The sequence below is a fragment of the Gymnoscopelus braueri genome (genome assembly GCF_963280865.1).
Source record: "Gymnoscopelus braueri genome assembly, chromosome: 8".
Lineage (NCBI taxonomy): Eukaryota > Metazoa > Chordata > Actinopteri > Myctophiformes > Myctophidae > Gymnoscopelus > Gymnoscopelus braueri.
This window is the reverse complement of record NC_137609.1, coordinates 14097695-14114638: the sequence shown is the minus strand read 5'-3', so window position 1 is coordinate 14114638 and position 16944 is coordinate 14097695. Positions and strand designations below refer to the sequence as shown.

The window sequence follows — 16944 nt, the reverse complement described above, 5'->3', positions numbered from 1 at the left end:
GCTTTCTCCAAGTTGTCCCCCTCTTCTACAGAAACAGACCATGTACGAAACACTACATTTTAAAATGTACAACACAGTGCAAGAGTGCATCCTTGATGCAATGCATGATTCGGAGTGTAAGTAATTTTTGTTTCAAAATGGAGTGGTACATTTTCAAGGCACATATTTGATGTAGATCACATGGGTTTAGCAAGTACCCCTAATGAGTCAGAAGAGTAGGATATTGAGTATATTTGGGTTTGGTAACACAAATCCCAAGGTTTAAACTGACCATTTTTAAATTGCCATTATAGTTACTGAATAATGTCCACCAGATTTTTTTAGGAATGCTAGTGGAAACATGGTCAGTAGTGGAGATAAAAAATAAAAATAAAACTATTTGAACCTGAGGATGCATGATATTAAACACAGTCTCTGTTGGGTGGAAACCTCATGACCAAAACTGCTACTTTTCCGGATTCAAATTCAAAAATAGTCAAGCTTGTTTGATCAAGTAGGGCATTAATTTACAAAACAAATACAAAGTTAGAATATGGAGATAAGGTTTCTGCCTGACAGCAATGATGTATAACGAGTACGACTAAATCAAAATCTAGTATATGGCTGGACTGTGTATGAAAGCTTATAATTTGAAGCAACACAGGAAGTGACTTCTGAGGACGTAATTGAAGACTGAAGCCACTGTTCGCACTGAATCATTTTTGAATGAGTAATGGCAAATGGAGAAACTCCCAACACATCAGTCCAACAACGATGTAACTTCAACTGACATTTGAATTTTTAGGGCTGGCTTCACTGTTACTGTCCAGGCAAAAACCTCAGCTATTCCTTGAATCTTTTCTAAAACAATCTTTTACTTTCCACTAATTCTCAATACAATGATACAGTAATATTTTTAGTCAAACAGTACCCCTAATTCATAATATTTCTCCTGGTAGTGGTTGCTTCAGAGCAGTTGAATGAATGAGGGCTGCAGACAGGTATTTTGTCAATAGCAGCATGAATCTGAAAACAGCCCCTATGTTCATTATTATGCTTTCACCACGGTTGAGGAGATTCTGATTCCTATTCAGATGTTTTCAGAATATCCTACCTAGTACATACAATAGTACTAGGTAGTCACCAATTATGTCCGTAAATTAAAAAAGCACACTTCAAAGATGTCTGTAACACATGAAAACAGCTGAGAATGAGTCTGTTTCTTTTTGCACCTTGACATCAGACCTAATACAATTTTAATTAATTTTGGACTGCTTTGATTAATTTCTTGAGTTTTTCTTAAAATACCAATCCCCTGTCATCCATTATCGTGAAACCAAGAAGTGAGTGAAGGCATGGGAACTTGTGAAGATACGCCTCTTGATTGACCATCTCAATTGTTTATTCAGGTTCTGAGAAGAACATTGTGACACCAAAGTCCTCCTTGTAAAGGTCCCAGGTCTTGGCTTTGTGGGGGTTGTCCAGTTCTTCTCTGGAGAGGAACAGCCTGTAGAGAACAGAGGAAGAACAATAAGCAGTGTTTATGTCTATGATCATCAATAAAGTGTGAAAGCTTCGCTCTATCTGCAACGGAAATGACATCAGGCTGAACTTTAAAGCTCGAGTTTGATGAATTTTCAACCTGAATCTTGTGGTTCTATTGAAAAGCTCTGCCAGTGAAGATGGCGTTATGTATGTCGAATGTAGTTTTCCTCCAGTATGTAGGCTGGAGGAAAACGCAGCTGGTTGGAAAACTCCACCAGATTATGTAAATCATAAATGCCAGGAAGTGTTTTGTCTTATGTCATATTCTGTGATTCAGGTTCAAATCACCGAAGTCGCCCTTTAAAGCTAAACAGCCGTTTGTGCATGAGCATACTTGTTGTCTTCTATGAAGGACGTGTTGAACCAGAAGAAGAACGGACAGTCTTCATAACCTTTTGGTATACCCTGGGGGTGATTAAAAGATATACATTAGAGCAACAGTCTTCTGTAAAGGTGAACATACTTTTCTATACTGTAAAGTAAATGACAGGACTCACTGCACTTGACTCAAACATGACTTTCACGTCTCCTTGTACAACTGGCCCGTTCTGAAGGCTGATCACCACAGCGTTGCTGCCCACATCAGGAAACACCTGGAAAACAAACACAAAAAACAATCAATAAATTCACACCTGAGGGTTATGCGTGTGTGAGAGTGAGAGTGAGAGTGTGAGTGTGAGTGTGAGTGTGAGTGTGAGTGTGTGAGTGCGCGTGTGTGAGTGCGCGTGTGTGTGCGCGTGCGTGTGCGTGTGCGCGTGCGTGTGCGTGTATGTGTGTGTGTGTGTGTGACCTACTGTGCAGTTGTCCTGCTTGGCACACACACCCTCAAACACCAGCTCTTTCCTTACTATTATCTTCACCTTCAGATCACTGCCGTTACCTCTGCCCACACCTGAGCAACAACAAAAAAAGCAAACAAACAGAAATATTAAATATTATATAAAGTGTAAAAAGTGCATTTCACATGTACCTCTCAAAACATACAAAAATGTTTCATGCAATGGACCATTGCATGAAGCTTGACGCACACATTTATGTTTAAAAAAAATCATGTCGCATTTTGAGATTTGTGACGAATGTAAAGTGCTTTACAAATAAAATGGAATACTACTACTATTATTATTATTATTATTATTATTATTATTGTAGCTAGCAGGGCTCTTAGTCTTGTTATTACAGTACCTGCTATGGAGTGGATGCGGATGCTCTTGACCTTAAGGTTCTGAGGTGGAGGCACCTGCCTGTTGAACTTTGTCTTCATGATCTCATAGTAGCCAACGTACCTGCTCTATGGTTAGAATCACACACACACACCAACATTACATCCCCATCTTGTGGTGGGTTAGGCATTTAATAGCTTGCTCTGACAGCAGCAAGTTGCACTTAGACAAACTCCTGCCTGCTATATTTAAATCTGCATTCTATAGAAATTTGTATGATGGGACTTAAATGTTTGATTTGACTTGTATTTCAGTCATTAAAATGTTTTTTTTTGTCGAGAATAACAAGAACAATGTTTCAATAATCAACATTACCATCTACCGTCAATAGGTACACTATCCAGACTGTTTCAGAGACATGCATCAAATTATCTGTAAAAGAATGTTTCATTTCACCATCAATAGAGAAAATGAAATGTCAACAGTAAAGTTCTCCTCGTCCGTACCTGAGAGGGGGTCTCCACTCCCTGAAACTTTGAGCTCTGACTCTTATCCGTTCTCCTCTCTCCAAAATAATCAAGACTTTCCTGGGGGACAAAGACAGAGTTGAACATTAAAGCGAATAATTTGAACCATTCCATTGTCCATTAGGGATGGACATACTGTACTGTATACGTTAACACTTAAAATGTGTCAAAAAGGCCTGATTCCTTAATGGAGCATACATTTAATATATATACTGTGTGTGTGTGTGGGTGTATATCTATATATATTTTTTTAAACATGAGGGTCCTACCTTTGCACTCTCAGACTGATCACTATCAATAAGCCATGTGCAGATCATTGTCCCTGTGCGTCCTGTAAGAGGTGAGAGAGCAGCAGCGTTATCAATTAGGGATTTAGCCACTAGAGGGCAGACTGAGACTGAAATGCACAACAGGAACATTTCACTTAATTTCAAAGTACTCCCGTCTCTGGTGATGAGGGTTCAAACCACTGGATGATGAACTTTTACGAGATGCTTTGATCTTTTACCTTTTCCTCCTTTGCAGTGAATGGCAATGATATTCTTTGGATCGGCAGACATCCATTCCCTCACGTTTGCTGCGTATTTCAGCAGGTCCCTGAGACAGGTTGTCACACACAAATCACACACACGCACACAGAAAGAAGATTACAGTCAAAATCCAGAACTAGAATTGAAAGATATGCTAAAGTTGTTATTATTAAGATAGTGTGCACAGCACAAGGTCAATGTTTAGCCCTACAGTATGCTCATACATAGCATGTGGGTGTGAGTGTAACATCTCTCCCGAGTTGATTTTCAGTTCTTTCATTGAGAGCACAGAGGGACAGTGCGGGCGAGGCAAGTGAGGAAAGACTTGGGGGTGTAAATCCAAGCCCAGGTCTCCAGTCACGAGATGCATTACGATTTCAAACCAGACTTTGAAATGGTGTCATATGACTCGGAGTGACACATCACAGAGTGCTACTCACTCCAGGGAGGGTACGTTGTGGTCATCAATGAACACTCTCTCCACCCTGTAGTGGAAGAACTTGGGATCGTAGCCTTTCTCACCTGGGAAAGAAAATAATAATTATAGTAAATTATACAAACACACTGCACTGTAAAGTCCTGTGTAAATTTTACTCTGACAGTACATTTGTACACTCTCAGAGTTATAAATTGATAAATTAACACTAAGGATTTTACCGTGTATGTGTAAATTTCAGGGGGAAATGTTTAATGTTATACACTTTTAAAAATAAATACACAAAATATTACATTTTCTACAATCTTATAAGTAAAGGGCCCAAGACACCCAATCCCTTTAATGATAAAATGCTCAACATTTAGCAGCCAGGTACAATACACAACATCACTATTTTATGATGTAAACATGCCAAAAGGCATAAAACAGACACATAGATCACATAAATACTATACATAATGTATACTGTAGCACATAAAGCATTCAGGAAACTCTTCAGGGTTTGAGGAGAGTGCAAACTTACTGCAGAGGTTGTAAACTTTATAGTGGTCCTGGTGTTTAGTGTCTAGGAACCTGGCCACCTCCTAGTGGGAGAAAGGACAGATTCTCAAAACCCCTATGCTGATGTCATTGTATCCGTATGTTGGTATGTACGTGTGACAATGTCCTAAAATCTAACATTCATCCAGAGTTATTGACAGCAAGTACAGCTATAGAATACTTTTCGGTTCTTAACTAATCTAAACTACTATTAAAAGGGCAAGCATCTGAATGATGGTAACCTCTTACCGCGATGGGATTCCTGTAGAATGCGGTCCTTCCCGAAGACGGGAAAGACATAGCGATGACACGGTCTGGAGAGAAAACAAAGACAGTGGTATTTATCATCAATATTTTCTTGTCGTAAATTCTCACATGGTATGTATAGTTTTTGTTTTGTTTTGACTTCCAAAATTATGCGTGTATTATATGACCTGTGACGTAGGTAAGGTCCAAATCAAAGCCGTCCTTCTGATAGCGCCGCTTATTCTCAGACACCTGTCAGGAAACAAAGGCTCAGTAATACATTGGTTCTCAACGTGGGGTCCAGGGACTCCCATGGGTCCTTGAGGGGGCAACAAGGGGTCCCCAAATAAATGATTGAGTTAAGAAGCAAATGGAGAAAAAAACATTCACTTTTCTTTTTTACTTTACTGTGGATTCACAATAGCTTATGTTTCCACGGCAATGGCCTCACCATCCTCCTGGTGACCTTCTCAAGTTCTTTCTTCTGAGATGCCAGTCTGAAGAGCCTCACCAAGATGAGGATCCTCAGAAAACGCAGGAAATTCACCACCCTGGGGAATGAACAATGCACATTTTTGTGAGTGGTCTTTTGCACTCACTCTTAGTTACCATTGGGAGATACAGTATTTTCCATCTCAAACTCAACTTTATTATCAGTGCTTATACCGATAATCCCCCACATATGAGATCTTCTATGATGTACTTTCATAGTATCCAGAATTTCCCTATTTGAATTTGATGTAATTAGGCCACATTAAGCTCTTCATTTACTGTAGATAGTTCTGAGGCAATGTATGCATTTTATAATTTATAATAAATTAGTATTTTCCTTTTGGAATAAGTGAGAGCATAGGTATGTACCATAATAATTTCAGATATAAGTTTCATATCCCATTATAAACATTAAGCTCAATTATTTCCATTCACTTTCAATTGCTAGTAATTCTTTACCAACTTGTTGATTTTCTTTTTACTTTATAGAGTGTACGCTCTATTCCAAACAAAGGCAGGCGTAGTTAAGCCATGTGGCTCATCCAACCTAGACCTTTGACCACCAAGTAGCGCCATCTCCCAGATACCGTTTTAGTACCTGCAGTCAAGATCTTTAGGTGTGAGTTGAAAACCCACCTCTTCAACATAGCTTTTAATTAGCATCTCATGACACCTGATTCAGAACAATTACATATTTGTTCTAATTTTAATTGTTCGCTGCTCCACTGCGATTTACACAGACCGTATTGTTCAGCACTTTGCTACTGCTACTGCTGTTGTTATTTATTTTTATCTGATTTAAATTATTTTTGCTATACTGTATAGCACTTTGAACTGCATGTCCATATAAGAAAAGCACTATATAAATAAAGTTCATTATCAGTAACTAAAGAGTGATGTAACTCATATCACCTGGGGATGTGACTGGAACCTGACATGTCAACTAAAGTGGAATGTAACAGTCTTTACCTGGGGATGTGACTGGCATCCGACATGTCAAACAAGGTGTAGATCATAGTGACCACCAGAGTGATGACCACAATGCAGGCATCCATGATGTTCAGCGTGGACTTGAAGTACACTTTAAACCTGAAACACAATATTAATAATCTTTATTTATATAGAACATCTCATACAAAAGACAAGCAGCTCAAAGTGCTTTTTAAGTGGGTTTTAAGAAGCTTTTTAAAAGCTACCACAGGGTCTGCCTCTTTAATGTGTACAAGTCACATTCCACTGTTTAGATGCATGAAAGTAAAAAGGTGACATGCCTGCCACTCCTTACATGAGTCACTTTTGGTAGTTAGAAGGCCTTGTAGAAGATATAACTCACACTTCTAAAAGTGGGAGTGTGAGTACACAGTACTACCTCTTCTTAGTTCTCGTAAAAATCCTAGAAGCAGAGAGCTGTCAGTCTGTCAATGAATTTCTTGGGTTAGCCAGTAAAAAGTGCATTGCAAAAGGCCTGGTAACTAGAGAGCTTAATTCTCTGCATCCTACTGAGTAATGATGATCTAACGGTAACCTTTTACGAGTTCTGAAACTTTGTAACCATTTTTAGATTGATTGAAAATTTAACCTGTTCTTTTGATAACAGTAATGTCTTTTAGGTTTTGGTCAGATTATTACGTTTTCAGTTTCAGTGGGGAGCGGTCTAGAGCCATATCCTCTTTCCTATGACCAATGCTAGCCCTAATGTTAGACGTTTTGCTGTTAAAAAAGCAAGGACGTGGGGAAGTGGTTGTCACTTTAGTATCAAAAGTATTCTAGGATTATGCTTACTCTCTCTGATAATATTTGATAAATGAGTTTGTCTTCTATACATAGCTAACCTAACCCTAACCCTGGATTTAGCTAATTCTAAGAATGTCAATGTGACTACCGTTCTAACTTCATCCATCTACACTCCGCTCTGCCTATTATATATCCATACCATTATGTAAATAGTAGCCAGAAGCAGGGGAAGATAATGCTTCATTTATACACCATCATAGGACTGTGTCACATGCTGATGTTGCACGCAGAAAATAGCAGATACGCTATACAAGCTCACAACTAGTCAGGGCCGGACTGGGACTAAAATTCAGCCCTGGCATTTTGGTCCAGCCCTGCACATGAACACTGCAGCCGCACTGAGCCCCCTGCTGGAAAGCATCCCAGCCCAAACATTAACGTAACTAATAATTTGGCCGCGCTACCCGGAAATGACCGTAATAATCCTAAAACGGGAGCGAAAATATTAAAAAAAAAAAAAAAAAAAAAAAAAACACTGTCACTAACTGTCGCATGACAAGGTATAACTCAGGTGTAATGTGACAAGGCTGAAAATGTACAGGCTGCAACAGCACCTAGATGGTGCTTCTTTACTACTGTAAGTGCTCAGTAGGGGTAGTGGTAGTGGTAAAACATCAATGTAGGGAAAAACACAGAAGTGGTCAGACAACATGGAGATGTTGACAACGGATGACATTTCAACATCGATGCCTCTCTATAACCCTAGGTGGAGCTGGAGCATATGGCAGTTGTTACAGGGTGGAACTTTTACATGCTGAACTAAGGTTGAGAAACTCTGTAGCTCTGGTATCTCTGTTTTTATGTGCAAATTAAAATCACCTTGTAGCCATTCAAGCATACTTAGTTAAAATAAAATAAAAGATAAGTGACACATTGTTGTAACAGGGATTCCAATGCATGCGACTTAAAATATAATTATAAAATGATGCAAGCAAAGAGATCCAGCTCTGTGTTCTAATATGTATGCTACCACTAAATGTATAAAAGTACCTGACATTCAGTGAATACGTAAATAATAATAATAACCACATTTAAAAAAAGACCACATTATAATACAGTTTCTCTAAAGGGTAGACACAGACAAAGATATACTGTGGTTTGGAAAAAAGCAACATTCTGTAAAAGAAAGAAAAAAAGGGAAAAAAAGAAAGAATTGTCACTTTTGTTCCCAGAGGAACACCCTATTGCATGGCACACATTTCCTGTCCAACTTCCTGTGCATAACTTCCTGTTTAAAAGCTAATCAGCATTGAAGAACAAGAAGCTGTCTTGTTGCTGACAGTCACAGGCTCATCTGGGAATGTTTACAGCCCATCAACTACATCCATTCAAATTCTCTCTATCCCTATATATATATATATATATATATATATATATATATATATATATATATATAGCACATTTCAAAAAGGCAATTCAAGGTGCTTTACACACAACATGGAGCATTGATAGACAGAACATTAAAACACATTAAAAATTAAAACAAATAAAATTGTTTCACTCACCCTTCGACATAGATACGTAGGAGCACATCGATAAGGAAGAAGAATGAGATGATGAGGGACACAGGCTCTAATGCGCTTCTGCTGGCTGGTACTGACAGGTCTACAATAACCAGCACGATGTCCACTATGATCAGTACCAAACCAAATATACTGCATGAACAAAGATACACACAGGTCAGCCCTATCAGTATTTTGACTATCATCATGTGAAGTGTCTTTGAGAAAACCCTATCCGCTGAACCGCCTACTACCTGCTCATCATTATACACTAAGTCATGCTGAATATTTAATTGCCATTATAATTATCATCTGCAATGTCGACAACATTTACCCAAGACTACTATGAACACACACACACTTTTTTTTTCTCACTCACCGAAATCCAAAGGACATAACAAAAGGTGCTATCTTCTTCTGGATGTTACTAGAGGCAGGAGGAGAGAGCCAGAGAGAGAGCCAGACAGAAACAATTATGGGGACAAAAAAGTGAGTAGGTGTTCTGTGGAATAAATATCATTGAGCAAAGCACACCGGTTCAAAATGAATGAACTTACTGGTACAGAGTGTCTGGTTCCACGCTCTTATCCTTCCCATCATCAATCTCCACTGTAGCATCCTCCATCTTATCAATCTTTTGTATGCTAACGTGGAAATATATTAAAAAGTCAAGTAGAGCAGATGCTAGATTGATAGATACATATATAGACAAGTGGAGTGTAGAAATGGACCAATAGACAGAAAGATACAGTAACAACAACAGAAGAGGTTGGGTCATTATTTGCGGATTTAGCTATATATATAGTTGTGGCTTTGTATGTGCACCTGGATAAGGAAATGCGGGGCAAAACAGTACACCTACATGGTCTATTTACTACATTCATGCTTCTGAAAGTGACAGATGAAGTTATTTTATGATACTGGGAAACCACATTCTAAATTTATTACACATATAAACCCACACACAGAGTAAAGGTTGACCTCATGCTGGTTATACTTGTTATTTTTACTTACCCATTAACATCGATGGAATCCGAGCCAGGACTGAAATGGACAGAGGACATGATGTCTGTGTCTTGCTCCACTCCTCACTGTGGTCTCAAATGCTTTTCTCCCGGATTGAATAATAACAACCTGTGAAAAGGTTTATTAATAGACTGTTGACATTATGGTCAGGAGAACAAGTGATTGCTCTGACTTCATCAGGACACATGGAGATATCTCTGACTGACACACACACACACACACACACACACACACACACACACACACACACACACATTTATTATTTTAAAAAAAGTTGAAATAGTTTATAGTGCAAGCATCCTACAGATTGCAGCTATGCTACATTTTAATAAAATAGATTAAACAAATATCAAAACAGATTAAATATAGTCTACATGTAGCCTAATGTAAAGTGCAAATATTACTAGAACACACACACACACACACACACACACACACACACACACACGTCTGCTTTTAATATACTTAAGGGGACAATTTTTGTAGTAGGCATAGTGGGCCGCGCGCGCGCGCACACACGCACACACACACGATTGCATGAGTTCATCAAGGGTACATTGCAGGTGTCCTTAATTAATGATCGATATATGTATGACAGTGTTTACGATCAGCACGTCTGCGCCTGCAAGCGGGCGAACAAAGCAGTACAACTAAAGCACAGACGCTACAAACAACTATGAAAGATGAATAACTTTAAGTCAAGGGACCAGCTTCACCAGTCCAGTACAAACCATTCGAGTTTCGGCTCATCTGGGACGAAAAGGTACCTTATTATATTCCCCTCGTTTCTGCTCTGAATGTGGAAAATGTGTTTTGTTTATCCCGATGGAAGCCACAATAAGCTCCAAAAGCAACTGCAATTCCCACTGATCCGCCTCGTACCGTCGCAGTATTGATGACATCCGTGATGAACTGATGATCAAAGACTATATTCTACTTGTGAATTGTCTTGTGACTTGTTGTGAAGACCGAGGAACGCGGTTCAAAGGTTGACCACCTCCTTCCATCCATTCTCTTCTCAATCTGCTAACGTAGCGGTTTCTCTAACTTCCTGAAGCTCAATAAAAAAAGCTCTGCCTTTTCCTCTCACAAGTGATTCAGTCGGCCACCCACCCACAGACCTTCTTTTATTTTACACCACTTTTACAGCAAGTTGCACACAGAACGAGAAAGCGTTGTTTCGATAGTGTCTCGGCAAAAATCATCTGGAGTTGGCAATTCATTGTAAATATTCCACCAGTCTATATATAAGCTACTCTCATTCGTGACCACATCTGGTTTCAATAACATCTGCATTCCCTAAATCTGCTTATGATGGGGGTTGCCTCCATATGTAGGCTACACAGTGCACCACATATAATAGCCTTTGCTATGAAAGATAGAATAAGAACTATAGGTCCCTGCCAGGTCAGGTAGGTTATTGTGGCCTCCTGGTGGCGCTATAATAGGCTAATGTGAAAAGGGTGGCATTTCTTCTTCTGCCTAGTGGGATTGTGCGTGCACAATTTCACGGAATTCACACGCTGCGTTCATGGTTTGGGGCATTTTGTTCAAAACGGACAAATCCTGCAAACTTTGGAAGCCAATCTTAGCCAATCAGAATGAAATATGGAAAATTGGACAGATCCCGTGTTGATCACATGACTATAGAGATACTGTGTACCGATTTGCATGATTTTTGGACAAAATCTGTAGGAGTAATAAACAAATGTGTTTTGTAAAACTCTGCCTCATGGTGGCGCTATAACAGGCCGAAAAAATTGGGGGCAAAGGTTCTGCTCTGGCATCCAGGGAGTGTGCATGCAGTTTTGCAGCGACCGGGCCAACAGTGCCGGAGATTAGCTGCTCGCAGACAGACGGACACACGGATGGACGAACGGACGGACGGACGGACAGGGTGCAAAACATAGTCTCGGCCACAGAGGCAAAAAGTCTATTATGTTTCCTTTGCACAATAGCCTACTCCTCTTGGTATGAAAGGAATGGAGTGGTGCTAAACACCTCTGCACAAAAGACACATGTGTATGGGCAGATCTGGGATAATGTTACCCCTCCCACAATCATCAGGCTTAGTATGGGATGAGCTCCTAAAAACTGATCTGAGGTCAGCGTGCGATGAGGTCAGTTGACTGGGTTAATGTGGACCATGCAGAACCTGCCCAACCTATAAATAATACTGAAAATAAGAACACACTGGCAGAAACACCTGGAGAAAAAGGAAAGTAGACTTGTGAAATGAAGGTAGGCAGGCGTGAGAATGTATTTGCCTTTTTTGTCCTTTCAACAGTTAACAATCGTCAATAGTTTCTTTGATTCATTGTAACATACTTTTAAATATATTTTTCATAATTTTCAGACTGATATAACGCAAAAGACTAATTCATAACCGTCATGTCAGTACTGTTTCTGCTTGCACTTGTGTGCTCAACTGCCTCTACACCCCTACAGCCCTCGGTATGTGGAGATTGTTGACCTACTTAAATTCTGTGTAGGCTACAGTAGGATATCATTTTATAATTGAATGAAGAATGTTTTATTCTTTTTTTGTGTTACCTTTTTTGTAAAATGGAGTTGTATAGTCTTACATTTAAGTTGATAGACTAAATAATAACTGATAAACAGTTAATCTGTTAACCTAACATAACTTCCTTTTTATTCAAGGATTGTGACCTTGCAGATATTAAACTCAGCATTCAGAAACTGGAAAACAAACTCCTGATTGGGTCATGGCAGATTGAACATCTGCAAACACACAAATACTTCCTCCCTCTCCGAAATGACCCGGACTCAGGCTCAAGCCAAGATTCTGGCCCAGCCAGCAATGTCACTGGTGATGACAAGGCTGGGCTGGTGACCCTTCCACCTGCAGGAAACATAGTTGTCCATGACAAAGGTGAGAATGTCAGAGTGACATTTCCACTCTCTTTCAACACAGGGTCCTATCTTGCGCTCCGCTTCACCCCTTATGCCTAAATGTTTAGCCATTTTTTACTATTTTGAAAAGCGTTTTAAAATGGTTCAAATAGCCGATCTACAAACTCACAATATACCGATGTAGATCGGCTATTTTCGCTATTTTAAAAGGTTTTTCAAAATAGTAAAAAAAAAATATCCTAAAAAGTTTAGGCATTAAGGTGTAAGGCTAGATAGGGCCCTAGTCCTATAATCTGAATTATTTGTGTATATTTTTCAGTCTACACTTTTAAAATAAAATCTTTCTAGATTGTTCTGAGCTGTATGACAGAGTGAGGCCACCGAGCGGTTTCTACCGGATCAGGCCCAGAGCCAACCGTGAGCCGTTTTTGGCTTACTGTGACATGGAGGATGGCGGAGGCTGGACTGTGTTTCAGAGACGACGCCATGGTAGAGTGGACTTCAACAGGTAGGTACATCAGTCACTCACTCTCAACACAGCAAAGTGAGGTCCCATGTCCGCCTCTGGACTGAGTTTGAATCCAGACAAGATTACAGCTTTTGATAAATGACAGGTTCTAATGTTTTTTTTCATGAGCTAGGGATACATAACTCTTTCTTCTAATTTTAGGGACTGGGTGGACTACAGAGATGGATTTGGTGATTTCAAACAGTGGAACGATGAGTTCTGGCTGGGGAACGAACATATTCACTCTCTGCTCTCTGAAGGTTGGATTCACATACGTACATTCAACACAAATATGAATTATTGCCCAGGAATTTTAAATAGCTCTCACTTCTTCTTCTCCTTGAACTTAATTATTTGTTTGTCTTAATGTCCTCACAGTACCAGATCGGTGGGATTTATCATGTCCTGTGTCATGACAAGGTGTACTAAACTGTTTTACCCTTCTGGCAGAGACTGTGTTGTCCTATGTTGCTAAGCCCACTCACAGCAAGCAGCAAAGTAGGTTGTTTCACATCAAATGCATTTGATCCAGGTCTGGTTACAGTTATTTACAACAGGTTAGAACAGTAGTTCTCAACCTCTTGGCTAGTGTGACCAAGAGATTTCAACAAAGTCCCACCTTGACTGAGCTGGAATATTTCACTATGTACATCAGGCCAGGAACCATGTACAGTACTACAGTAGGCATGTAAGTTATTAGCATGTGGACAACCTTAAAAAATGTAATGATAGTGCTGCGAAGGTTTCTTTTCAAATGCAATCCATTGGCCAGATTACTGGTTACCATCCTAAATGTAAGATAATAACTTGGGTAATGGCCTACCACAGCACATAATGACAGTACCCAAAGTTGTGTGTAAGACACAACTTGACAGTAAAGTTTTTGTCTGACCTTTGACCGCAAGATGTGAGAGTAACCTCTTTTTATAATGACATTTGGATTAGTACAAAAAATATATAGTTCATAATTTAATTTGTAATTGTAACTGATTAGTTACTTGTATTATATAATTACATAAATATTACATGTAAACCGTTACTTCTCAATCCTCTTGAATGGTGAGTGGAACTGGTAAAGTGCAGTATTTTATCTGATCACAATGCTGTACCATCCAGCAGGTTGGAGAACTTACTGTAAGTGTCTGTCTGGCATTCTGTTTTCCTTTCGTTGTTGAAGGTAACAACCTTGTGAAGATAGAACTGATGGACTGGAATGGTGAGAGAAATCATGCTTTTTACGAGGACTTCAGGATCTCCGACGAGAAGGTAAGACACATAGTTTGAAGTGGGAAGTTGTTTGGAAATTGTATGCCTTTTTGAAGAATGTCTTTCATTTGTTGAAGTAACTTTTTGTTGTACTTTAACCATGCCGTGTGCTGTTGTTTTTGCGAACACGGAAGGAGGCGCCTCCGACCAAGTGGAGCTTACTATGTAACCCTGCTCAGGTTGTGTGTCTGCGATTCTGTCTGTGTTCATGCTCTCATTGGCTAAGGCGCCCCCATGTGACTCACATGCGTGCACTGCCTGTAAGCAGCCTCCGGAGTGCGCCAGAGTGCAGGAATTTAGACAATGCACACCAGCCTGCCCCCCACACACACACACACACACACACACACACACACACACACACACACACACACACACACACACACACACACACACACACACACACACACACACACACACACACACACACACACACACAGTCAATGTTCTCTCCCCATCACGGTGAAATAACACGGATTACAAGTCCGTAAATACACAATATTTTCGAGCTGCGTTCGCTTCCAGCGTTCGCGCGTCTTACTTGTGTTATTATTGTATGATCTGTGCTTCATACCATTTTGATTGATTGATTGAATACTTTATTAGACAGAAATGTCAACAGCATGAGGTACAGTCAGACATTAAGGCTAAAAGGATAACACAAAAAAGTCCTGGGGACTTGTTTCCATTGTGGTCCTATGAGTTCAATTCATCAACATAGCATAAACACAGAAAAACATATTGGCAACAAATAAACACTATGTACAAAGGAGGAAAAAAAGGAAAAATGTCGGCAGTGAATGCCACCTCCTTTCTATGGGAAAATGTAGTTAACCTCCCCTTGTGGTCTCCTGAAAGATGGATTTTCAGGCCTGTTTTGAAAGAAACCAGTGATCCACATTTTTTAAGGGATGGTGTCAGGGCAGTCCACGTTTTGGTGTCAGAGTAGTAGAATGAGACTTTTCCCATGTTTGTTCTATAGATGGGTGGTACCAGATCGTTGTCGCTCTCTCTAGTATTGTGGCTGTGGGTGTCACTCGCTTTGGAGAAGTAGTTAGTCAGGTATGAGGTTATTGAGGGCATTGAGGGCAGAGCCCCTTTGACCATCTTAAAAACCAATCCCATTTTTTATTGCTTAACCCTGTCTTCTGGTGGGTCATGGGCTTTAGGCCGAGAAGTAGTCGAATCAGTTTTTGTTTTGTTTTGGGAGGTCTGAAGCTTAGTTTTTAGTGACATTGGGATGTGCAAGCATAGTCAAAGTGTGCCATTTGATCATGGAGAGGAGTCGCATAAATATATGAGAAAATGAAAGGAAGGTGCCAGAGTAGTATCACTGTGTACTGTCACTGTGTAGATATTAGTCTGGAATCTCTGTGTGAAACCTGCATTTCAGAGGGGCCGATAAAAAAAAAACACCTCTGGTGATAAATCTGCCCCATATCTGCATACTGGGCCCTGATTGGTGCCCCACAACTTTGGGGGCAGCGACATCCAAACACAACCGAGCGGGGCCAGACTAATCTGCTTTTTTGTGTTGTTGCACTGGCAGATTTGTCTGATTTCCAGGCTAGTTCATTACAAAATATGCATTGCATTTAGTAAAAACTCATGGCCTCCAAAGTTTAAATCTCCTCCACTGTTTGCTTTTGTAACCCTTCCAGGATAAATACCGTCTCCAGTATGGGCAATACAGTGGCCGAGCAGGGGATGCTCTGACCGGAGGAGCGGGCATGGTGGACCAGTGGTCCGGGTGCCTTAGTGGCATGCAGTTCAGCACCAGGGACCAGGTTAGTGAGTAAGAAATATCCCCTGGCACTGAGAGAGTTGTGGAACCAGCCCATTGTTCTGTTAATGGTGACTTGGTTGATGATGGATGAAGTTGTTTTGTTGATGATTTATGTTAATTGACAGGATAACGACCGCTACATCCAGGGCAGCTGTGCCGAGGAGAATAAGGGTGGTTGGTGGTATAACAGGTGAGATATTTATAATCAAACAACATTGGCAATTGATCAATTTGTATAAAGCCCTGATGGAGGCAGCGTTGTCTGTCCGATGTCTTTAAAAAAAACTAATAACTACATGTTATTAGTGTGCAATGTTTTTCTATTGAAGTGTTGAGTCCTGTTTGCACAGGTGTGCATTTTGTCATTTCTCCTTTATGCAATTGACCAATTGGAAACATGCTCATGCATGTGATTGTCTAACCTGTTGTGCACCTTTTTGGAATTAGATGTATCTTGGAATTCTTTGCTGAATCAAATACTGTGCAACAGTTCTTATTTATGATGAATGCCTAACAATGTGACCCTTCCACCTCCAGATGTCATGCTGCAAACCTCAACGGGAAGTTCTACCGTGGTGGAGAGTACAAGGGCCAGTTGGACAATGGGGTGGTGTGGGGGACCTGGAAGGGCCTTTGGTATTCCCTCAGACACACCACCATGAAGGTGCGCCCCCTGGTGTTCTTAGACAGCATGGGAAGTGGAGCAGGAGATGACTGAAATAGTCTTATTTCT

General features: G+C 40.1%; 2 protein-coding genes across 3 annotated transcripts; one reads left to right on the top strand and one right to left on the bottom strand.

The window, feature by feature from the left end:
- Positions 1-39: 39 nt before the first annotated feature.
- tpte (transmembrane phosphatase with tensin homology) lies at positions 40-10899 on the bottom strand. 2 transcript variants are annotated; one of them, XM_080435613.1, is made up of 19 exons: positions 10545-10899; positions 9766-9885; positions 9309-9395; positions 9131-9178; positions 8755-8904; positions 6425-6544; positions 5415-5514; positions 5152-5215; positions 4967-5031; positions 4701-4761; positions 4182-4263; positions 3720-3808; positions 3481-3542; positions 3191-3271; positions 2707-2812; positions 2319-2416; positions 2022-2117; positions 1859-1929; positions 40-1486 (listed from the first exon to the last, which is right to left on the bottom strand). In XM_080435613.1, exons 2-19 carry the CDS (start codon positions 9813-9815, stop codon positions 1381-1383), a joined length of 1536 nt encoding a protein of 511 aa, XP_080291739.1. In that variant the 5' UTR covers positions 9816-9885; positions 10545-10899; the 3' UTR covers positions 40-1380. The 2 variants fall into 2 exon arrangements, with proteins under 2 accessions (XP_080291739.1, XP_080291738.1); XM_080435612.1 differs by having other exon boundaries at positions 10509-10898.
- A 918-nt stretch (positions 10900-11817) lies between these two features.
- On the top strand, positions 11818-16932 carry fgl1b (fibrinogen like 1B). Its single transcript, XM_080434551.1, has 9 exons — positions 11818-12018; positions 12134-12231; positions 12439-12670; positions 13000-13159; positions 13322-13419; positions 14337-14425; positions 16087-16212; positions 16337-16401; positions 16749-16932. Exons 2-9 carry the CDS (start codon positions 12169-12171, stop codon positions 16927-16929), a joined length of 1014 nt encoding a protein of 337 aa, XP_080290677.1. The 5' UTR covers positions 11818-12018; positions 12134-12168; the 3' UTR covers positions 16930-16932.
- The last annotated feature ends 12 nt before the right edge of the window (positions 16933-16944 follow it).